The sequence below is a fragment of the Neomonachus schauinslandi genome, chromosome 7, assembly GCF_002201575.2.
Source record: "Neomonachus schauinslandi chromosome 7, ASM220157v2, whole genome shotgun sequence".
Lineage (NCBI taxonomy): Eukaryota > Metazoa > Chordata > Mammalia > Carnivora > Phocidae > Neomonachus > Neomonachus schauinslandi.
The window spans coordinates 58,404,637-58,429,040 of record NC_058409.1 but is presented as its reverse complement, the minus strand read 5'-3'; the positions used below and the strand labels follow the sequence as shown (position 1 = coordinate 58,429,040).

The window sequence follows — 24,404 nt, the reverse complement described above, 5'->3', positions numbered from 1 at the left end:
ATGATAAAGAACAGACATGTGTTTGGTGGTGTGTTCCAAGAGCCAGCAAACTAATCTATAAAAATTAGGTTGAAAGCATTTAGACTTCCTAAAGTTGGTCTGTTACCAAGTCATTTCTAATCCTCACTTTTCAAATCAATCTTCAGGCACACTTGTGTAAACATTAAAACAGCAATAAGGAACAACTTCTGAGTGAGTCATAAGTTCCTTCACTAAAGTACAGTTTGAAACTCTAAAACAAAAGTCATTCTTTTTTTTTTTTTTAAAGATTTTATTTTATTTATTTGACAGAGAGAGAGACAGCTAGAGAGGGAACACAAGCAGGGGGAGTGGGAGAGGGAGAAGCAGGCTCCTGGCCGAGCAGGGAGCCTGAGGCGGAGTTGATCCCAGGACCCTGGGATCATGACCTGAGCCGAAGGCAGACGCTTAATGACTGAGCCACCCAGGCGCCCCGACAAAAGTCATTCTTGGTTACTTTTAAAATGAATCCGATTCTATACCATATAATTTTAATTATATGTAAAAATCTTTAAAAAAAAAAAAAAAGGCAAACCCATAGATGCAGAGAATAGATTTGTGGTTGCCAGAGGTGGGCCATGGAGATGATCAAAAGGTACAAACTTCCAATTATAAAAGAAGTAAGTCCTGGAGATGTAATGTATAGCATGGTAACTATAGTTAATAATACTGCACTGCATGTCTGAACACTGCTAAGAGAGTAGATCCTAAAAGTTCTCATCATAAGAAAAAGAAGGCTTTGTAACTACATGTGGTGATGAATGTTAATTAGACCTATTGTGATTATTTCTCAATATATACGTATATCAAACCACTGATTATGTGTACATCTGAAACACAAGGCTATATGTAAATTACATCTCAATTTTAAAAAAAGAATTAGATTATTTTACCAGAGTTTTAAAACTTTTGTAAATACACAAACCTTATGAATTGAAAACATCAAAGTAAAGTTTAAAGAGAAGCAAAGCACAATAAAAATCACAGCACCATGGAAAGATGCTTCTGTCTTGATGCCATGGATACTTTGACTCTGCTCTTTTAGTTAGCAATTAATACTTTTCTCAGCTTTGTCCCTATTTTTTCTTGAGAAAGAGAGAAATCTTTAACGACTGTCAGTGAATCCTTTCAAGCAGTGAAGACAAGGTGCTTAGAGACCCATTGCTTGATGAAGGGTAATATGCACTGATTATCAGGCACAGGACCAATGATACAACCTAACAAATTGTTTGACATCCACTCTGTAACCTCAAAAATGTCAACCATAAAATTTTTGACTACATGAGTCCCCCCTTATCTATGGGGGATATGTTCTAAGACCCCTAATGGATATCTGAAACCCCAGATAGTACCTAACCCCATATGTACTGTTTTTTCCTATACACGTATACCTATGATAAAGTTTAATTGATAAACTAGGTGCACTAGTAAGAGGTGCACAATAACTAATAATCAAGTAGAACAATTATAACAATATATTGTAATAAAAGTTATATGAATGTGGTCTCTCTCTCCCTGTCAAAATATATTACACTGTACTCACCCTTCTTCTTATGATGATATGAGACGATAAAATGCCTACTGATGAGATGAAGTGAGGCGAATGTCACAGGCACTGTGACATAGAGTTAGGCTATTACTGACCTTCTGACAGTATATCAGAAGGTGACCACCTGCTTCTAGACTGCTGTTGACGGCGGGTAACTGGAACCGCAGGAAATGGGGCGGTACAGTATCAGGACAACCTCTGTTACTGCCAGCAAAACACCACCACAAGGGCACCAACTCATGGTACAAAAGACTCCACTGACCCCGTAACCAACCCATGCATTCTTCCCGAGGGATGAGTATTTCCCAATTCTGGCTTGTTCTTTGTTTTCAAATTTAGCTGAAGCATATGGAGCAGTTACATAAGTCCTCTCGGGCACTGCAAGTATTCTCAGAAGCAGTACTTATTGTTCCAGTAAAACTTTGTGGGGGAAAGGACTAAAAAAAGTAAAGACTAATGAAAAATTGGTCACAACTAAAATGTGGGCACATAAAAACTGTTCTACAATAAAATTATTACATTGGCAGGGATTTACATTTGGGCAGAAAATAAAGATGGCTTATGTCAGGATAACCAGGAAAAAAATGCAATGGTAGACAAAACTACTACATCAAAAATGGTCACATCCGAAGTGTACCCACTAAAAACCCAGTCAAGGACCCTGGTTTAAATACTAATTCTGTCCCTTACTAACAAGCTACTAACTCTCTTCTCAGCATCATCATTTTATCCAAGGTAATGCAAGCTGTGATAGCATTATATAGAGATAGCAGTATACATAGTGTCCCTTTAGTAAGAAGGTGAGAAACACAGTTTATCTTCTCAATTTCATAAAGTTTTTACAAGGGACAAAGGGTCTAACGTATGTGAATGACTCCCGCAACAGGTAAAACACTATAGAAAGTTTATCAACAATTATAAATATACTTAATTGATTTTTATTAATTCTAAGCATATTTTGAAGATAAATTATTTCTGTGTGAAAAATCTCTTGGTTTTTTTCATTTAATTGGTGTTAATTAATTTATTTACTTTTAATTAAGTTTTTATTTTAATGCCAGTATACTTAACAGAGTGTTACATTAGTTTTAGGTGTCCAATATCGTGATTTAACAATTCCACACATCACCCAGTGCTCATCACAACAAGTTTACTCCTGAATCCCCATCATCTATTTCACCCATCCCCCTGCCCACCTCCCCTCTGGTAACCATCAGTTTGTTCTGTTGAGTCTGTTTCTTGATCTGTGTCTCTCTTATTTTTCCCTTTGCTCATTTGTTTTGTTTCTTAAATTCCACGAGTGAAATCATATGGTATTTGTCTTTCTCACTTATTTCACTTAGCATTATAATCTCTAGCTTCATCCATGTCATAGCAAATAAGATTTCATTCTTTTTTATACGACCTTTTCTTTATCCATTCATCTGTTGACCGACACCTGGGCTGCTTCCGTAATTTGGCTATTGTAAATAATGCTGCAGTAAACATGAGGGTGCATGTACCCCTTTGAATTAGCATTCTTGTATTCTTCGGGTAAATACCCAGTGGTACAACTGCTGGATTGTAGGGTACTTTTAACTTTTTGAGGAACCCCCATACTGTTTTTCACAATGGCTGCATCACTTTGCATTCCCTCCACAAGTGCAAGAGAATTCCTTTTTCTCCACATCCTTGCCAACACCTGTTGTTTCTTATGCTGTTGATTTTATCCATTTTCACAGGTGTGAGATATCTCACTGTAGTTTTGATTTGTATTTCCCTGATAAGTGATGATGAGCATCTTTTCATGTGTCTGTTGGCTACCTGGATGTCTTCTTTGGAGAAATGTCTGTGCATGTCTTCTGCCCATTTTTTTTTTTAATTTATTTTATTATGTTATGTTAATCACCATATATTACATCATTAGTTTTGGGGTTTTTGTTTTTTTTTTAAAGATCTTATTTATTTATTTGAAAGAGAGAGAGAGAGCACATGAGAGGAGGGAGGGTCAGAGGGAGAAGCACACTCCCTGCTGAGCAGGGAGCCTGATGCGGGACTCAATCCCGGGACTCCACGATCATGACCTGAGCTGAAGGCAGTCGCTTAACCAAATGAGCCACCCGGGTGCCCCAACATCATCAGTTTTTGATGTAGTGTTCCTGATTCATTGTTTGCATGTAACACCCAGTGCTCCACTTTTAATTGGATTACTTGTTTTTTAGGTGTTGAGCTATATAAGTTCTTTACATATTTTGAATACTAACCCTTTAATGGATATATCATTCAAAAATATCTTCTCCCATTCCATAGGTTGCCTTTTAGTTTTGTTGACTGTCTCCTTCACTGTGCAGAAGCTTTTTATTTTGATGTATTCCCAATCATTTATTTTTGCTTTTATTTCCCTTGCCTCAGGAGACATTATCTAGAAAGAAGTTGCTACAGCTAATGTCAAAAAAGTTATTGTCTGTGTTCTCTTCTAGGATTTTTATGACTTCAGGTCTCACATTTAGGTCTTTAATCCATTTTGAATTTATTTTTGTGTATACTGTAAGAAAGTGGTCCAATTTCACTCTTTTTTTTAAGATTTATTTATTTATTTTGAGAGAGAGAGAGTGTGTGTGTAAGTGGGGGGAGGGGCAGCGGGACAGGAACAGAATCTTAAGCAGACTCTTCACTGAGTAAAGAACCCAATCCGGGGCTCAGTCTCACAACCCTGAGATCATGACCTGAGCCAAAATCAAGAGTCAGACATTTAACTGACTAAGACACCCAGGTGCCCCAGTTTCATTATTCTGCATGTTGCTGTCCAGTTTCCTCAACACCATTTGTTGAAGAGATTCTTTTTAAAGATTTATTTATTTATTTGAGAAAGAGAGAGAGAAAGTGGGGGGAGGGGCACAGAGAGAATCTTCAAGCAGACTCCCCACCAAGTGCAGAGCCTGACAACGCAGGGCTCGATCTCAGGACCCATGAGATCATCACCTGAGCCGAAACCAAGACTTGGACGCTCATCCAACTGTGCCACCCTGGCACTCCAAGACTGTCTTTTTCCCACTGGATAGTCTTTCCTGCTTTGTTGAAGGTTCAGTGACCATTTAATTGTGGGTTTGTTTCGGGATTTTCTATTCTGTTCCATTGATCTATTGTCTCTTTCTGTGCCAGTACCACACTGTTTTGATTCTACAGCTTTGAAATAAAACTTAACATTCAGAATTGTGATGCCTCTAGCTTTGCTTTTCTTTTTTTAAGACTGCTTTAGCTACTTGAGGTCTTCTGAGGTTCCACACAGATTTTAGGATTGTCTGTTCTAGTTCTGTGAAAAAAGCTGTTGGTATTTTGATAGGGATTCCATTAAATCTGTAGATTGCTCTGGGTAGTATAGACATTTTAACAATATTTGTTCTTCCAAATACTGGAGCACAGAATGTCTTTCCATTTCTTGGTGTTGTCTTCAATTTCTTTCATCTGTGTTTTTGTTGTTGTTGTTGAAGTTTTATTTGAGTTGACACACAATGTTACATTAGTGTCAGGTATAGAACATAGCAATTTGACAAGCTATACATTATGCTTGCTCACCAGAAGGGTAGCAACCATCTGTCACAATGCCATTACACTATTAGTGACTGCATTCCCTATGCAGTACCTTTTATTCCCGTGACTTACATATTCCGTAACAGGAAGCAGGCACCTCCCACTCCCTTTTATCCATTTTGTCCATCCCTCCCACCTTCTTCCTTCTGGCAACCATCAGTTTGTTCTCTGTAGTCACATGTCTGATTCTGCTTATTTGTTTTCTTTTTCTCCGACTTATTTCATATAGCATAATACCCTCTAGGTCCATTGACGTTGCAAATGGCAAGATCGCATACTTTTTTTTATGGCTGATTACTACTGAGTATATATACACCACACTTTCCTTATCCATTTGTTCATTTTTGTTTTTTGGATTCCATGTATAAGTGAAATCACATGGTATTTGTCTTTCTCTGACTTATTCCATCTAGGATTATACCCTCTAGGTCTATTCATGTAGTCACAAATGTTCAAGATCTTTCTTTTCATGGCTCAGTAATACTCCATTCTGTAATATTCCAATGTATCTCTCATCTTTTTTTAAAAAAAGCTTTAATATAAACCCCAGCTAGTAAACATACAGTGTACCACCAGCTTTGGGTATACAATTCAGTGACTCAACACCTATACATAACACCTGGTACTCATCACAACAAGTGTCCTCCTTAATCTCCATCACCCACTTCACCCATCCTCCCACCCACCTCCCCTTTGGTAACCATCAATTTGCTCTCTATAATTAAGAGTCTCCTTGGGGCACCTGGGTGGCTCAGGTAAGTGTCTGCCTTCAGCCCAGGTCATGATCTCAGGGTCCTGGGATCAAGTCCCGTGTCAGGCTCTCTGCTCGGCGGAGAGTCTGCTTCCCTCTCCCTCTACCCCTGCAACCACTTGTGCTCTTTCTCTGTCAAATAAATAAATAAAATCTTAAAAAAAAGAATCTCTTTCACGGTTTGCACACTCTTTTTTCCCCCTATGCTCATTTGTTTTGCTTCTTAAATTCCACACGAGTGAAATCATATGGTATTTGTCTTTTCTGACTTTTTCATTTGGCATAGTTCTCTATGCTCCATCCACAACATTACAAATGACAAGATTTTGTTCTTTTTTATGGCCAAGTAATACTCATGTGTGTGTGTGTATGTGTGTATGTGTGTGTATGTGTGTGGGTTCATTGCATGTGTAGATACATATATCACACCTTCTTTACCAATTCATCAGTCGATAGACATTTCATCAGTGTTTTATAGTTTTCAGAGTACAGGTGTTTCACCTCTTTGGTTAGGTTTATTTCTAGGTATATTATTTTTGGTGCAATTGTAAATGGAATTGTTTTCTTAATTTTGCTTTCTGCTGCTTCATTATTGGTATATATATATGCAACAGATTTCTGTACGTTGATTTTGTATCATAGGACTTTACTCAATTTATCAGTTCTAGAAGTTTTTTGGTCGAGTCTTTACGGTTTTCTATATGGAGTATCATTCATCTGCAAATAGTGAAAGTTTTACTTCTTCCTTACCATTCTGAGTATCTTTTATTTCTTTCCTTGTCTGATTGCTGTGGCTAGGACTTCCAGTACTATGGTGGATAAAAGCAGTGAGAGTGGACATCTTGTCTTATTCCTGACCTTACTCTTAGTTTTTCCCCATTAAGGATGATGTTAGCTGTAGGTTTTTCATATATGCCCTTTATTATGTTGAGGTATGTTCCCTCTAAACCTACTCTGTTGAAGGTTTTTATCATGAATGGATATTGCACTTTGTCAAATGCTTTTTCTGCATCTACTGAAATGATCACATGATTCTTATCCTTTCTCTTATTGATATGATGTATGATGTTGATTTAAGAATACTGAACCACCCTTGTAGCCCAGGAATAAATCACACTTGATCGTGATGAATGTTTTTTTTAATGTATGGTTGGATTTAGTTTGCTAGTATTTTGTTGGGATTTTTTGTAGGGATATTGGCCTATAGATCACTTTTTCAGTGGTGTCTTTATCCGGTTTTGATATCAGGGTAATGCTGGCTTCACAGAACGAATTTGGAAGTTTTCCTTCCTTTTCTATTTTTTGGAATAGCTTGAGAAGATTAGGTATCAACTCTTCTTTAAATGTTTAGCAGAATTCACCCGTGAAGCCATCTGGTCCTGGACTTTTGTTGGGATATTTTTGATTACTGAATCAACTTCTTTGCTGGTTACTGGTCTGTTCAAGTTTTCTATTTCTCCTTGTTTCAGTTTTGGTAGTTTATATGTTTCGAGGAATTTATCTATTTCTTCCAGGTTGTCCAATTTGTTGGCATATAGTTTATAATATTCTCTTATGACTGTTGGTATTTCTGTGGTGTTGGTTGTTATTTCTCCTCTCACTTGTGATTTTATTTGAGTCCTTTCTTTTTTTTCTTGGTAAACCTGGCTGGGGGTTTATCAATCTTATTAATCTTATTTTTTTCCAAAGAACCAGCTTCTATTTTCATTGAGCTGGGTTTTTTTTTGTTTTTTTTTTTTTGTTTTAGTTTCCGTATCATTTATTTCTGCTCTGATCTTAATTATTTCCTTCCTTCTCCTGATTTTAGGTTTTGTTTGTTCTTTTTCTAGCTTTTTTAGGTGTAAGGTTAGGATGTTTGAGATCTCTTGCTTCTTGAGGTAGGCGCCTGTATTGCTATAGACTTCCCTCTTATGACTGCCTTCAGGTGTCCCAAAAGTTTTGGACCATCACGTTTTCATTTGCATTTGTTTCCATGTAGTTTTTCCTTTCTCCTTTGATTTCCTGGTTGATCCACCATTCATCATTTAGTAGCATGTTGTTTAACCTCCATATATTTGTGGTCTTCCCAGATTTTTTCTTGTGGTTGACTCCCAGTTTCATAGCATTGTGGTCAGAAAAGATGCATGGTATGATTTTGATCTTCTCAAATTTGCTGAGGTTTGCTTTGTGGGCTAATAAGTGATCTATTCTGGAGAAGAGTTCTGTGTGCACTTGAAAAGAATGTGTATTCTTTGGGTTTAGGATGCAATGTTCTGAATTTATCTGTTAAGTCCATCTGGTCCAATGTGCCACTCAAAGCCACTGTTTCCTTGATTTTTCTGTTTAGATGATCTGTGCATTGATCTATTACTATATTATTATCAATTAGTTCCTCTATGTCAGTTATTAACTGTTTATGTATTTGGGCGCTATGTGGGTGTATACATATTTACAATTGTTATATTTTCTTGTTGGATTGTCCTCTTTATTACTATTTAGTGCCGTTCTTTGTCTCTTGTTACAGTTTTTGTTTTAAAGTCCAGTTTGTCCAATATAAGTATTGCTACCCTGGCTTTCTTCGGACATCCATTTGCATGGTAGATGTTTGTCTATCCCCTCACTTTTAATCTGCTGAATGTAGCATATAGATGGGTCTTGTTTTTTTATTCATTCTGTCACCCTAAGTCTTTTGATTGGAGTGTTTAGTCCACTTACATTCAAAGTAATTATTAATAGATATGTATTTATTGCTATTTTATTACTTGTTTTGTGGTTGTTTCTGAAGATTTTCTTTGATCCTTTCTTTTCTTTCTCTCTTTCATGTTTTGCTGGTTTTCTTTGGTGATACATTTAGATTTCTATCTCTTTATTCTTTACAAGTTTACTAGTGATTTTTGATATATGGTTACCATTAGTTTGTATATAACCTCTTCTGCATGTAGCAGTCTATATTAAGTTGATGGCTGTTAAAGTTTGAACCCATTCTTTTCTCCTCTCCTCCCCATGTTTTAGGTATATGTTATTATATTTTATATCCTTTTTTGTGTGTGAGGTCCTTGACTGATTTTTTACAGAAATAATCATTTTTACTGCTTTTGGATTTCCTACATTTATACTTCACTTTTGGTCTCTTCTTTCCACTCAAGTTCCCCTTAAATATTTCTTACAGTGCTGGTTTAGTGGTCATGAACTCCTTTTAGTTTTTGTTTGTCTGGGAAACTATCTCTCCTTCTACTCTGAACAATAGCCTTGCTGGATAGAGTATTCTTCGCTGCAGATTTTTCCCATTATGCACTTTGAGTATATCGTGCCACTCCTTTCTGATTTGCAAAGTTTCTGTTGAAAAAAAATCTTCTGCTAGCCTCATGGGAAAATCCTCTCTTGTTAATGTTATGACAAACTGTAAAGCTTAAGTGCTAAAAATCAAAATAATGCTTTTTACTTTGCTTCAATACCCAAACTCATTTGCATATTGATACCCCCACAGATATATTAGCAGATTTTTCCTTTGGATAAGTCAAATAAGAAGTTGTTCTAGGGTCAAAAGAAATAAGACATCTCTTTTTTAAAAATGGCTAGTCTAGGGGTGCCTGGGTGGAATAGTCGATTAAGTGTTGGACTCTTGGTTTCAGCTCAGGTCATGATCTCAGGATCATGGGCTTGAGCCCCACTCCCAGCTCTGTGTTTAGCACAGAGTCAGCTTGGGATTCTCTCTTCCCTCTCCCACTGCCCCTCCCCCCAACCCCTCTGTGCACACATGTGTGTGCACGTGCACACTCTCTAATAATTAAATCTTTTTTAAAAAAAATGGCTAGTCTAAGAAATTTCCTATTTTGATGATGGTCCACATTTTGAGGATGAAACATGAGAATATCCTGTGTTAAAATAGAAGGGCCTCTATGCGTTGCTGTAGTTAACAGAAAGGGGCAAACTTTACTTTTTACAATGCAAAAATTGGAATAACTTTATTTTTTTTATTTTTTATTTTTTTAAGATTTTATTTATTTACCTGACAGAGAGAGACACAGCGAGAGAGGGAACACAAGCAGGGGGGTGGGAGAGGGAGAAGCAGGCTTCCCACGGAGCAGGGAGCCCGATGCGGGGCTCGATCCCAGGACCCTGGGATCACGACCTGAGCCAAAGGCAGACACTTAACGACAGAGCCACCCAGGTGCCCCTAAAAAATTGGAATAACTTTAATTTGTGCCATTAAATGTTCTAAGAATTCTCTCATGTTATCCATAAGATTTCACAAAATAATAACAATGATAAAGCTCTGACATGTTTTCCTTTAATACCTGGTGTCCTTGTGCTGCAGAACATTAACAGCTTTAATAGATTTGATTTCTATCACACTTACTTTTTTGTGATAAATGCTACAGAGTCCTCTCTCTATATCGGGCAGTTTACGCAGATGATTTTCTATCTGACCGAACACACTGGATTCTGAATGGAGTACTTCAGATACAGCATCTAGTCGAGCATTTATCTCCCTGTGGGAACAGAGTAGTAACAATTATAAGATATGTTAGGAATTCAGAATAGAGACATTTCCCACTCTTATGCCCAGCACTGTGACAACAGCTACTTAGAAAAACATAAAGGGACTCCTCCTCCATACCTCTGGCCCTTCCTAACCCCTATCATTTACATCAAAGAGCAGGTACCATACAAGGAAAGTCATTAACTAGGTGGAGCAGAAACTGGCTCCTTAGATTTTCCATTCCTCCTGGGCAAACACACAGACGACATTTCCCAGTCAGATGACATTTCCCAGTTTCCCTCTGCAATTAGCTATGGCCATGTACCCACGTTGTAGACAATAAAATGTAAGCAGGAATGATTAAGCCAATTCTGGCTCTGGCCCATAAAACCCTCCTGTGTGATCTTTCACATCTGTTCTTTCCCCAGCTGAATGTTAGGCCCCAAACAATCTTGTGAGCCACCTGAAGACTCTCTCAGCCTGGGTCCGTTCGTGGAGCAGAAAACCCATCACTCCCACATTTGCTACCAGGTGGACGTTACATTAGCAAGAAATAAACTTTTATTGTATTTAAACCACTGAGATTGAGGATTTATTTGCTACAACTGCTTGTTTTACCTTGGCTAATATAACAGATCTACAAAGGGCAATTGAGTTTTCTAGTCCGACTGAAATGACTGATCATCTCAGTCAAAAACCAATTCATTCATTCAACCAACTACTTTGATAGAAGACTTGGTGGTGGTGGCTGAATTGATCACCTGTTTGAAGTGGGATTAGGCATTACTGAGCCTGAGCAAAGACTCAGAGCAGTAACAGAAAGTACAGAAGATAAGACGTCAGGAGACATGGGAGACCAGAGTAGGAGGATTTCATCAGTGGCTGCACCGTAAGTGATGGGCAGGCCACTGGAGAGGAAATGGTGAGGCTGTCAACTTAAAATGGAAACCGGATTGACTAAATGTGCCCTAAACAGGATGTGGCCCACCTAGTGCCTATAAATGCCAAAGGCCCAGACTAGGTATGATGGCCATAATGTGGTATTAAAGACTGAGATAAGTAAACATACCTAGTAGATAGTGAGCCCTCAGTAAATGTTTTTTTGAACTAAGAATGAGCAAGCAAGCAAATGAAAGAATGAACTGACACTTAGGGCCAAAGGGAAACGTGAGCTACTGAATACACGTTTGTCTAACAAAGTTCTTTGATATCACACACATTGACATGAAGGGCAAGCCTCAGAATCCTGCCTAGATGACTGTTAAATTGAGTACTTCCCAATTAATTGAGTGCTTTTCTCTTTATTATCCTTCAAACTACTCTGTGAGGTCATGCCTGTTCACAACATGCATACTAGGCTGGCTTCATTTCTGTTTCATTTTTCTCTGGCTCATACTCTACTATGTAGAACAGGCATTTGGTTCAGCATGACACAGTAGAACACACCCGAGCTTTGTAGACATACACACTGGTTCCTCCATTCTCAGTGGGGTGGCCTCTTAAATCAATCCATTTCTTTCCATCTCTACTACTGCTACACTAGTTTAAGTAAAAATCATTTCTCACACAGACTACAAAAAGAGCCTCCTAACTTTCCTGCATCCACTTCTGCCCCCTTTTCCAATCCAGTCTCCACACTGTAGCCTGAGCGGTCTTCCAAATCTGTTCATGTCTTACCTCTGCTTTCATCTCATCAATGATTTACCAATAATCTTAGATGCAAATCCAGATTCCCTCACTGACCTACAAGACAACTGGGCCCTGCTTACCTCTCAAGTCTCAAGTCAGGCTGCTGCCACTCTCTTCCTCTCACTGTAAGTTTGACTTACACTGAAATTGTTCCATATTTTGGTCACTCCAACTTCTCTGATATCAGGGCCTCCTCATTTGCTGCTCACTCTGCCTTGAAGACTCTCTTCCTCTCTCCTGCTACCTACCAGCTCCACTTTGTTTGGCAAACTCCTATTCACCCTTCTTCTGAAAGAGCTTTTTGGACTCAGCAGACCAGATTTAATCCTCTGCCATCCTTTTCCACACAACCCTCTATTGTCTTTCCATAGTGGAAATCGTAATTGTATTTACTTCTCTGTCTTTTCTGCTGGACTGTAAGCTCAGTGAGAACAGGGATCATTTCTTCATTCCCACAGTTCTGGGATCACAGTATGTGTTTCAAAAAGTAGTTCTTGAATTCAATTCAGCTCAATTCCAAAGACTACATATAAAGTAAATCAAGATGAGGTGAAAAAAAAAATTAAATTTTCTGTGCATAGGATTGTTGTGATAAAATAAATCAATGTTTTACCCTAACGTTTACCCAAAATGCTATACAAATATCAAGTTTTATTTTAATAACTCACTCCTGCATAAATGAAAGATAACACCAATTGGAACAGACTAGGTTGATGCTACAGATGGTATGAGGACAGATAAAATAATACCATCTGTGAATGTATAAGACAGCCTACAAAGATAGCTGCTCTCTCAAAAATTATAAAGGTTGTTGGAGATATGGAAAGATAAAAGCAAAACAGGTTAATAAAAGCCTAAGTCATATTTATGAAATATTCCAGAAGATTTTTTTTTAAATAGACATAAAACTACAAATTTCTTAGAAAGAGACAAAAAAGGATGTGCTAAGCTGGTCTGCAATCTGGAAAGATACAAAGGTACTGGCTTTTTATTTTAGCCTAATGACAGCACAGGCAAAAGCATATTTACTATGAATCATTTTGGTTTTAACCCAGCCTTCATTGGTTAGGGAGCTCAGAAGTTAAAAATTTGGGCAGGTGACCTCAGTTAAAATCCAGCCTCTACCATTTACCAGTTATTTAGTCTTGCCCTAGTTTCTCCATCTATAAAATCGGAATAATAATGGTCTCTAACTCAGAGCTGTTACAAGAATGCAATGAAATAATGCATGGTAAACAGTACAGTGCCTGGTACTGTACTCAATACAGATTAGCTGTTAACAGTGATCTTTATTTGCTTATACAATCTGTTTGGTAGATACCACAAAGAACAGCACAGGGTAGGGGAAAGAGCACCCAAAATGGTTAGTAGGCTGCACTGAGAATGCCGTAACGCATTACAGATGTTTAGAACAGGCAGGAAGAGAGTGAAAGGGTGTGTGACACTGTTTACTACAAACTTCTCACCACTGGGGGAGCTATAGTTCTACTTTTATCTCCTATCTGCAGATCAGAATGCAAATTAGTAAAATAACTTCTAATCAAGTTTTTTAAAAAGTTTGCATATCCTGTTCTTTACTTAGCAGCAGTAACAAGACTTCCCAAATAACTCTAATAAAACAGTATGACAGATTATACCAAAATAGAGAAAAAATATCTTGGTGTAATCAATAAGAGAGATTCAGTGATCATGACAGTCAACAAAACAAGAAGTAGCACTGTCAAAAAAAAAAAAAAAGGAAGTAGCACTGTCAACGAGATGATAAAAGTATTTGCGTCAAGATGCCCTATAGAATTCTATGGTTGATCTTACAGCATGACACATTCCAAATGAAAGGAAGGCCCCTGAGTCATTTCATTCCCTATGACAAAAAACAACGGACTTGAGGTCCTTCAATGACAAAGATTCTTCTTTACCACCGAAGACCCAAGGACTAAAAGTGGGTGTCACTGGAGTCCTTCACATCTGAAGGTGAATTGGGCGATGACGCCAGTATCTGTTGTGTGTGGCTGCCACTCAGGAACACAGTACGTAACCCTACTACAGCTGTTGCCATTGTAAGGACATGTGATGAAGTCTGTACCTGCTGGCTGCTATTTGTGGAGATGCCTCTATCATTCTAACATAAGGTTACTTGGAGGGCGAAGCGGGGGGGGGGAAGCTAAAATACAAACTACTGAGGAGAGGTGATTTTATGTGGTGTTTGTTCTGACTTTTCACTGAAAGGTTTGCTCTGAAGAGTTGTTTGTGTTTGTTCTGACTTTTCACTGAAAGGTTGGCTCTAAAGACAGATGATATAAAATGAGTAAATTAAATCCAGACATTACCATGCTGGCCATGCACTATGGCTCAACTAACTACCTACACAGCTTTCTAATAGAAACATGAGAGGGCCTATGATTACTTGGATCTCCCTAGAGTCATACACATCATTCACTGGTTCATTTAATGAATAATTACCAAGTGCTTACAAAAGTACTGACTGTAGAAGTAGCACAGGAAGATGTACGGGAAGATGGAGGCTGAAAGTGTGAGAGTGTGACAGCAGGAGCTAGGCAGCCAGGCAGCATATGGTCATGTGAGGGACATGGGCCACACTGGAGCTGGGACTTTCCCCTGAGAATGGGAGCCAATGGCTAACGTCTGAAAGGCAGAGGACAGTGGCAGGAAGACTCCAGGGGAGGGATGCTGATGATCTGAACTTGGGTAAAGGATAGAGGGGTGAAAAGGCACATAGTTTTAAGATACATTAAGGAGGTCAAGTTAACAAGAGTTGTGACATATTAGATAAGGCAAGGCAGGAGGGGGAAGAAGGAATAGCTTGAGTAAGGAGATGCGCTATGAGTCATCCACAAATGTCGTTATTTTATTTATTTACAAATTACATTCTAAGGAGCTATTCTGAATATGTACCTTGTTGCAAATTATAAATCACCCAACAAGCTTTTGAGGATTTTTATTACTCCTATTCTAGTGATGCATCATTTTAGGAATAGACAACAATTCACCCTTTTTGGAATATTAAACAGAACAATTTTCTGACAGCTACCTTCCATTACCAGTTTAGAACATCAACTTGAGTCTTTGAAAACACATAACAGGATTTTTGCTTTTGGTAATGGTGAGAACCAGTACTTTCAGACCATCGTTCCAATGAGGACAATTTAAAAAGACAAATGAGACATAACATGTTCATAAAAGTATCAAAGAACTAACAAAATGGTAAGGAATAAAATCACCAAAATCTAAAAGAAAACAGGAACCCAGAGGAGTAACCCAGCAGTCAAAGCCACTTTAGTACTGAAGAGATTTGCTTAAAAATGAGCTAGCCTCACAGTAAAGATGAACTTGCAGTATAGGTTCGCATCATTTGGATGGACTAAAACATACCAAATGCTGCACTTGAATTAAAATGGTCCCAGAATTGTTGTGCCACCAAGAACCTGGCAGAAGCAAACAAACAGAGAAGGCACCTTCATCCTAGCCCTCACATTATTCTTAAAATAAATTCCCAAAGAATATAATCAGTAAACAAAGATAATCAAGCATAAAAAGCAACTAGATGAGTAAGAATCAACAGAAACAAGAGACAACAGGAACAGACATATAAACTACGAAGCTTTGGGCAGGGAAAGGGGTGATTAAATGAAAAACAAAAAAACAAAAACTCAATAAATCCAAAAGAAATCACTGAAAGAAAGCAAATAAAGCAGAGAACAGGTGGGGAAATTAGAAATCAAATCAGTTATGTAATTTTTAGGGCATGACAGGTGATCTTTCTTTGCTCTCTGCTCTTTGTAATATTTTTACATCTGATGTGGTGTCATACAGTTTCAGGGTGATTTAGTGAAATGTGGATTTCTCATTTGTTCGCAAATGCACTTTGAATCCACTGTGCTTCCTAAACCTAAGGATTCATATCATTCATGAAATATGAGAAATTCTCATCCTAATAAAGGATTGTCAAAGGACAATCTCTTTGAACACTGTCTGGTCTCTCCCTATTCTAATTTCCCTCTGGAAATCTGATGAGAATTATGTTAGACCACCTAATTCTCTTTTTGTCTTACAATTTCTTATATTTTTTATCATATTGTCTCTCTGTGTATACTCCAGGTAATTTCTTCAGATATTATCCTGCATTATAGTTACTGCATTTATTCCTGTGTAACCCACCCACTGTTTCTAAAAGTTGTATGTAGTTCTTTTTAAAAAAACAATCTACTCTCTCCTTTGATGGCATTTTTGTTTTGTGCTCATATTTTTTGTTCTTTTTTGTATTTAACTTTAACTTCTTTTAACTTTTGATATTTATCCTCATAATCCCATGATCTGAAGGTCTTGGGATTCTAATTCGGCTGTTTATAATTTCTACTCACATTCATGGTTACTTGTTTCCTTATCTTTTGTAATTGTGGTTTGTGAGCTTATGGTAGAGCTTTCTCTTTGGGATTCCTAGAAGGCCAGGATTGAGAGTGTATTCCTTCAGGGAGCGTTTGCATTTGCTTCTGCTAGGAACCCTGAGGCATGGGACCATTCAAAACAACTTTCACAAGTTGGAAATTGCCAGGCCACACAGACAGTACAAATTGGAATAGCAAACCTGAGTGAGGGTAAGCCTCTGGTTGAGAATTCTTGGCAAATTTCCCCTCTGTAAAGACTAGGCCAAGACAAATGTATTTCCTTGTTCCCTCTCTTTAATGAGATTATGATCCTTGGAGGGTCTCACATTACTATAGGGTCCCTAACTTAGACACAAAGCCTTCACTCCAGTTTCCCACAAGGCTTTTTAAAACCCGATCCTTTTGATTACCAACGTCTGCAGAGGCCTAGGGGGGCAACTGCAGCAGCAGTCACCTCCCATTTCCAGCTCCTTCTTTAATCTGTTCCCTCAGTTTTTCCCTTTATCATTATTTAAGAGACTCAGCTATGTCTGAAAACAATGTCTTATGCTTTATACAGCATCTCTAGTTATTTCATAGAGGGATTTTTATGACATCACAGCCACAGGAAATGAAGTCCTCCCACGGCATTTGGAGGAGATACACTCTGAAAATCCCCACCGGTAAAGGCACAAAGAGAGGAAAATAAAGCTGGAAGAGCCAAGAAGGAAAAGATCTCCAACTCTTCCTCCTCACTCTCTCCTGTGCATCTCCTCCTCAGCACAAAGGAAAGCTGCCATTTCCTGCTGGTCACGTGAACCAGTTTAGCCTTCCCTGGAAGCCTGATTACTACAGAACGAAGCGGAGGCCAGGGGCAGGTTCCTGGGTATAAGCATCCCAAGAGACACTGGTTCTTCCACAGGCACTAAGTCAGAGCAGACGTTCAGGTAAGAGGTGTTTGGGGTCACTTTTTTCTTGGCAGCAGCAGTTTCTGCTCAAACATTCACACAGCAAAGGCAGAGAGGCAGGGCTCAACAGCAACCAATCTCCGCTCGCAGCTATGCCCCACCTACTGCTCTTCATTCCCATTTATGAGCAGTATTGTGTCTCACTGGGCTGAGGAAAATCACAGTGACCAAAGGTGAACACTGTGTGGGCAGGTTCATGGAACATGGGAAACCACAAAGAATAAAGAGGGCCTCCCAATGTAGTTCAGTACAACAAATCCCTGAGACTTTAAAATGGCATTCAGTTTTGTTAATATAAATTAAACGGTAAATGGAGGAAATACATAACATTTTATTACTTTGTCATTGAGGCCAGAGTTATGAATTAGAAATAAACCGTTAATACTCCAAACATGAATTTACCAAAATAAAAGTCATTTAATTATTCAAGAGAAAGAACTATCACTAGAATGTACTTAGTGCTTTAGAAAATTACACAAAAATGTAATCAATAGTCAGGGATCTATTTCCTAATACCAACCATTTTCAGTTTTGCTAATTTCAATGATTTATGTGATTTAATTACCAAGAATAACCTTAGCATGCTTAATTCTCTTTAACAGTTTTCTAAAAATCTAATTTGAATTAAAAAAGTATTCTTCATTTGCTCTAATTGTGCTACTGAGCTATACAGCATGTAACAGGTAAGAATTTTATCTTAGGTACAAGATATCTTATCTGCATCTCCTCCTCACTAGATTATACCTTGACCAAATTAGATTAGAAACTCCTTGAGAGTAGGAACGTCTTGTCACTGAGACAGAATAATACAAAATTTACTATACATAAATTTACTATACATAATAATACAAAAGTAACTATCTTATACTATTAAGGGAAAGAAGCAAAGAGTATTGTGTATATTATGCCCCATCCATGTAAAAAGGGAGGGAGGACTATATATTCATCTTTATTTATTTGCTTTTTAAAACAGAAAGCCTCTGGAAAGATACACAAGAAAGTAACAACCATGATTATCCAATAGGAACTGAGCAGATGTGGGGCAGGGATGAGAGGCAAACATTTCACTATCTATATACTTTTTTTTTTTAAGATTTTATCTATTTGAGAAAGAGAAAGAACACGAGCGGGGGAAGGGCAGAGGGAGAGGGAGAAGCAGACTCCCCACTAAGCAGGGAGCCCCAAAGCGAGGCTTAATCCCAGGATGCTGGGATCACGAACCCAGGACACCAGACACCAGGATCACAATCCCAGGACACCAGGATCACACGACCTGAGCCAAAGGCAGACACTTAACCAACTGAGCCACCCAGGCATCCTCTTTTTCCATTTTTAAGCTCTGCAACTATGTGAAGGTACTGCCTATTCAGAAATTTAAATAAGTTCATCATTTAAATGTGTAAAAAAAAAAAAAGTACAACACAGTTGAACAACAATACAAAGTTAAAGGAAAAATAGCCCATCTCTGGCAATAGACTGCTAGGTATTCATTAAATATGTCTTTTTCGTCCTTGACAAACATTTGTTAACCTCCCTTGCAGTTAAGTGAGACCATCAGAATGATTTCTAGTCAGTGACGTGTGAGCAGAAATGATATTTGCCACTACAAGACCTGGTGAACCAAAAATATGTCCTCCATGCTCTGTCCCCTTCCTCTGGCTGGATGTCACTGCCCAGGCTGACCTCAGAAATCACAGGTTTAAGACTGAAGAGCCTGTGGAGTTCCTAAATGCCTATGTGATGAGTTCCAGCCCACCTTCAATATGGCAAGACCATGGATTGTTTATGCAAAGAAGATAAAGAAGAGATCAATTTCCACTGTTAGAGCTGTCCAACTGTGTGGTATTTTTGTTGTTGTTGTTAAGCAGTTAGTTTCTCCAACCAATGTACTACACCTTTAGTATTAACAAACATGTTAACCTGTCCTTAGTCAATCAGAATATGAGACTGAGCTTCCTAAGGTCCCACGACATAGTCAGGTTTAGAGCATTAAATAAATGAGAAAGGTTGTGATCCAAGCCCGACCACACAAAATGACAGAGCTCAATTGCTGATGGTTGCATCATTCTTAGAGGGGACTGACAAAGACACTATCTACTCACCAGTGTTCCTTGCAAATTCTCCTCACAATACCGACTGCAGCTACAGGCAAAAGATACAACACAGGCAAGTACTAGATTCAGGAGACCTGACCAGACAGATATGGGACACCTGACAGTGGCACCCAGCCTCTGCCCTGTCATCACGGGAAGCCTCCAGCTGGGTCATCTGACCACTGTCTTCATTTTAACTGCTGTTATCATATCCTAACTAAGACTAGATAACAATTTATTTTTCTACTCCCCTATTAATAACTAGGTTGCTTCCAGTTTTTTGGTTATAAATTATAACCAATTATAAAGACCACAGCTATTTTCCTGAACCACATAACGGATGCTAGCAACCAGAACAACTCTTTATATATCCTGTCTCATCTGGTCCTCACAACAACCCTGTGAGCTAGGTATTATAGTTCCCACTTTACAGATAAAGAAACAGAGGGTGTATCAAAATTCATAACTTGTACAAAGTGACACAACTGGGTGAGGGAAGCAGAACTAGAGGTCAAGTCCCAATAACTCCCAAGTGTGCTTCTAGATGGGCCCTATGTGCAAGCTGGATGATCTTGGATAATTAACCCGAGTCTCAGTATTCCACGTCTATAAAATGAAGTAATAACTATCTCTGAGGATAGCTGGAAGAATTAATAGACATATTACAGACTCAAAAAATGCAGCACAGTCAGACATCAGTTTTCTGTGCTGCCTTTTTCTCTCCACTCCCACACAGGACCCACTTACAGAGTAACACATCTTACCGCTTAGCCCTCAGCCCTCTCCCTTCCCACCATGGCTACTTGTCTCTCCTCAACCCTTAGATGTGGACCTCTGCTCCTTTCTACCCAAACATTTCCCTTACTCTTTTTTTCCCACATACAAATGTCTTTTTCTGATCCTTAAAAATCAACCTAACATTTGTAAAATACCTTCACCTGGACAGATACAGACCAGAATGTTTTTCAAAGACCGATGGATGATTTTTCAGAGTACTGTACTTCAGGCACAAAATTGCAGAATGTTTGCAACTTACAAAATTCAATGGTTCTTTATAACATCACTTCAGATGTTGAATAAATGTGTAATACATTTAAATGATAATCAAAACACTTGTTTCCATCCAAGAGATGAATATATTCAATCCGCTTGTGCCAAAAGGAAGAAAGATGAAATTATTGAGCCTCCCTGTTAGGGGTAGAATTGTATCAACAAAAAAATACATGTTGAAGACTAATCCCCTGTGCCTCAGAATTTGACCTTAGTTGGAACGAGGGTTAGTTAAGACGAGGTCATACTGGAATATGGGAGGCCCCCAATCCAATAGGATACATCCTCATTGAAAGAACGTCATGTGAACAGATATGCACACAGGAAGAACACCATGTGAATGTGAAAGCAGACAGAAAAGAGATGCAACTACCAGCCAAGTGATACCAAAGATTGCCAGCAAACCACTAGAAGCTAGGAGCGAGGCATGGAACAGCTTCTCCTCTGAGAACTCAGAAAGAACTGTGAGACAAATGTGTGTTGTTTAAGCTATCCAGTTTGTGATACTTTTTTACTCCCAGCAAACTAATACACTATCTAATTCACCCATTATGGAATTCAAATTATACAGGCATGGCCTTAAGGAGTCATAGGAAAATCACAGTGCATCCAAATAATTCTAAGCAAAAAAATTCCAATTCAGATGTGTTCAGAGTTGTGAGTTAGACCTTTTACACGATATTTAAAACCAGCTATGCCTCAGGTGGGAAGATGACCCCATCCCATCCCCCAACCTGGCTTCCTTTACTAAGTCCCATGACTTACACCAAGGAACTTCTATTTACTACTAATTCCACTAAGAGTTGACAAGAAAGCAAGATACTACCAAACCATCTCTTCCACTTCAAGTGTTAATGTTTTCATTCCTGACCAAGCAACTGTTCCACTAAAATAAGGAATCACATGAAGGAAAACTGTTTCTAAGGTGCTTTTAAAATCAAGGAGTTTTTCTTAGAAAAATAAACTTCTCTTACAGAGGTGTGCCAAAGACCACTTGGAACCCTAAGATTTTCAAATGGATTCATTTGTTCATAATTTCTTGACCATCTATTATATTCAAAGTACTATGAGCCCCCAATTCAATCTGTGTGGGTTGGTGATGGAGGGGTAAGAGGCTGAACAAAATTGAGGAGAGTTAACTTTCTACAGAGGAAGAAAGGAGAAAAAGGACAACTTCTCAAAGAGATAGCTGAGTTAGGTCCTGAATGACATCATTTTAATAATTCATTCAATAAATACTTATTGAATGCTTGTTATAAATGAAATACAATTTAGTGAGAAATATTAAATAAACAGAAAAAACAAATATCAATCATGATAAATCCTATATGCTAATGAAGAATGATATAAGGAACATAATTTAGATTAGGCAGTCAGAGAAAATCTCTCTAAAGAAGTGATACTTTAAAGGTGAGACTTAAAAGAGGAGTCAGCATGTGAAGAAGAACATTCTAGGTAGAGAGCCCAGCAAATGCGAAGACCACAAGATGAGTAAAAGCTTTGGGTTGCTCAGGAACCAAAGAAAGCCCAGAGTGACTGGAAGATGATGAATGCATGAATGCAGGGGAGAGTCAGACAGAAGAGTCATGAGAAAGAATTTTAACTTCATGTGAAGCAGAAGCCAATGAAGAGTTTAAGGGAGGGGAGTGGCATAATACAGTCTTTATCTTGAAAAAGAGATGAGTTAGGAGGATACTGCAGCTGTCCAAGTAAGAACTAATGTAGTTTAGACCAGGGTGATGGCAGTGGAGATGGCAAGACATGCACAGACTCTGAATATATTTTAGAGCTAAAGGCAACAGGCCTTAGTATTAGACAGGACATGGTTGTCAAATAGGAAATGTCCAGGATAACTTCCAGGTTTCTGGTCTAAGCAACTTGTTCGGTGAAGTGCTGGTTCCTGGAATGGGGACACCAGAAGGAGGAACAGGGTTGAATACGTGAAGTTTGAGATGTCTGTGATACATCTATGTGTTTACGAATCAAAGCTGAATATATAATCCTGGGGAATAGGAGAGAGTAAAGACCTGAGATACAAATTTGGGAGTCACTGACACTTTGATATGTACAGTGAAGGGAACAGGTATGTTCACAGGGATATCGGTAGGAGACAGTGAGAAGAGAACAGGCAGTGAGGGGAGGTTTGGGAAGGAAGAAAGCTCGGCTCCTAAGGTTCAGGTCTCTGAAACACTGACATTTAAAAGATATCCAGAGGATGAGCAGATAGCAAAGAAGACTGTGAAGAAGCAGGCAGCACACTAAAATGGAAACAGAATGAGTACAAGTTTCCACTTTAGACAAAGGAAACAGACTGTACAAAGATCCAGAAATAAATGACACCTCAGCGTGTTGTGAGAACTGCAAACTGTAGGGAACAACATAATCAGATATACATTTTTGTTAAAGTAATCAATTGGTAGTGCAGAGCAGAAACAGAGAAGGGCGAGACCAGAGGCACAGAGATTCCCTCAATAAATAAAAAAACCTTTCATGAAAAGGCTTTCATCTGACTGCCTTTCATAAAAAGTGATTTTACAAAAAGGCAAGATGATATAATACTACCTCTTGCCAGAAATCCAGTGTTTTCACTGCTTAACAAAATCATCCATCCTAGAAGGGAAAGGACTGATTTCTCAGATTCTGCCTTGTGGTTAATAATACCCTGCTCTAGGGGCGCCTGGGTGGCTCAGTCATTAAGCGTCTGCCTTCAGCTCAGGTCATGATCCCAGGGTCCTGGGATCGAGCCCCGCATCGGGCTCCCTGCTCCGCGGGAGGCCTGCTTCTCCCTCTCCCACTCCCCCTGCTTGTGTTCCCTTTCTTGCTGTGTCTCTCTCTGTCAAATAAATAAAATCTTTTAAAAAAAAAAAATAATAATAATACCCTGCTCTGTATGTGTGTACACATATACGTGCACCTGTGGCGCGCGCGCGCACACACACACACACACACACACACACACACACACATCTTCATTTACAAGTCACTATCTCACTAAAGGAAATGCTTTGTTTCCAATCTGTTTCATTCAGCATTCAAACCGAGTATTTTCTGAGGCAGAGATGTTCTGGCAGATGTGTGAACATGGAGCTGCTGGAGATAATGGGATGAAGTCATCAGCACAGGAGCTACAGAAACCACGGCCCCAGAAAAGATCCTAAGTAGTGCTGAAAGTGAGAAGAGATCCCAGGAGAGAGCCCTGGGGACCATCCACATTTAAGGTGAGGCAGAAGAGTTACCCACAAAGGAAATCCACAACTTATTTTTGTTTAATATTTTAAAACACAGAGTAAGCTACCAAATCTTGACTCCTTCTTCCAAGATGAACAAATCTGCCTTGGAAATTAGGATTTTGCCTAAAACAGTATTTTAGAGATGCATCCCATACTTCTCAAAGTTTTCTTTTTCCCATTTCTTTCAATATTAACAAGGAGAATTTGTATTTTAAGGCTTTTTGACAAAACCAACAAACTACATATGGTGTTTATATATAAAATTGACAAGATCATATCAACTCAAAGAAGCAGAAGGAATTCAAAGACAGAACCTCAAAAAATGAATTCAATATAATTTAATTTTAAAAGGTCTTAGGACGAATGACTTGCCAATGTGACATTCATATATAAGAAGCAGCCAAAGAACTACACTGAAGAATCTTCTTGCCTAAACTTAGAGAACTGATAAAAAGCACAGGTCACTCTCACTGATATGAGGAATTCTTAATTGCAGGAAACAAACTGAGGGTTGCTGGAGTGGGGGGTGGGGTGGGAGGGATGGGGTGACTGGGTGATAGACACTGGGGAGGGTATGTGCTCTGGTAAGCGCTGTGAATTGTGCAAGACTGTTGAATCTCAGATCTGTACCTCTGAAACAAA

At 38.6% G+C, this 24,404-nt stretch overlaps 1 protein-coding gene across 1 annotated transcript in view; it reads right to left on the bottom strand.

Annotated features, from left to right (window-relative positions):
• Positions 1 to 24,404, bottom strand: part of MSH3 (mutS homolog 3) — a 178,041-nt gene that overhangs the window by 85,031 nt on the left and 68,606 nt on the right. The window contains exon 13 of the mRNA XM_044916772.1: positions 10,228 to 10,360. Coding sequence (XP_044772707.1) covers positions 10,228 to 10,360 — 133 coding nt within the window. The remainder of the gene's footprint in view (positions 1 to 10,227; positions 10,361 to 24,404) is intronic.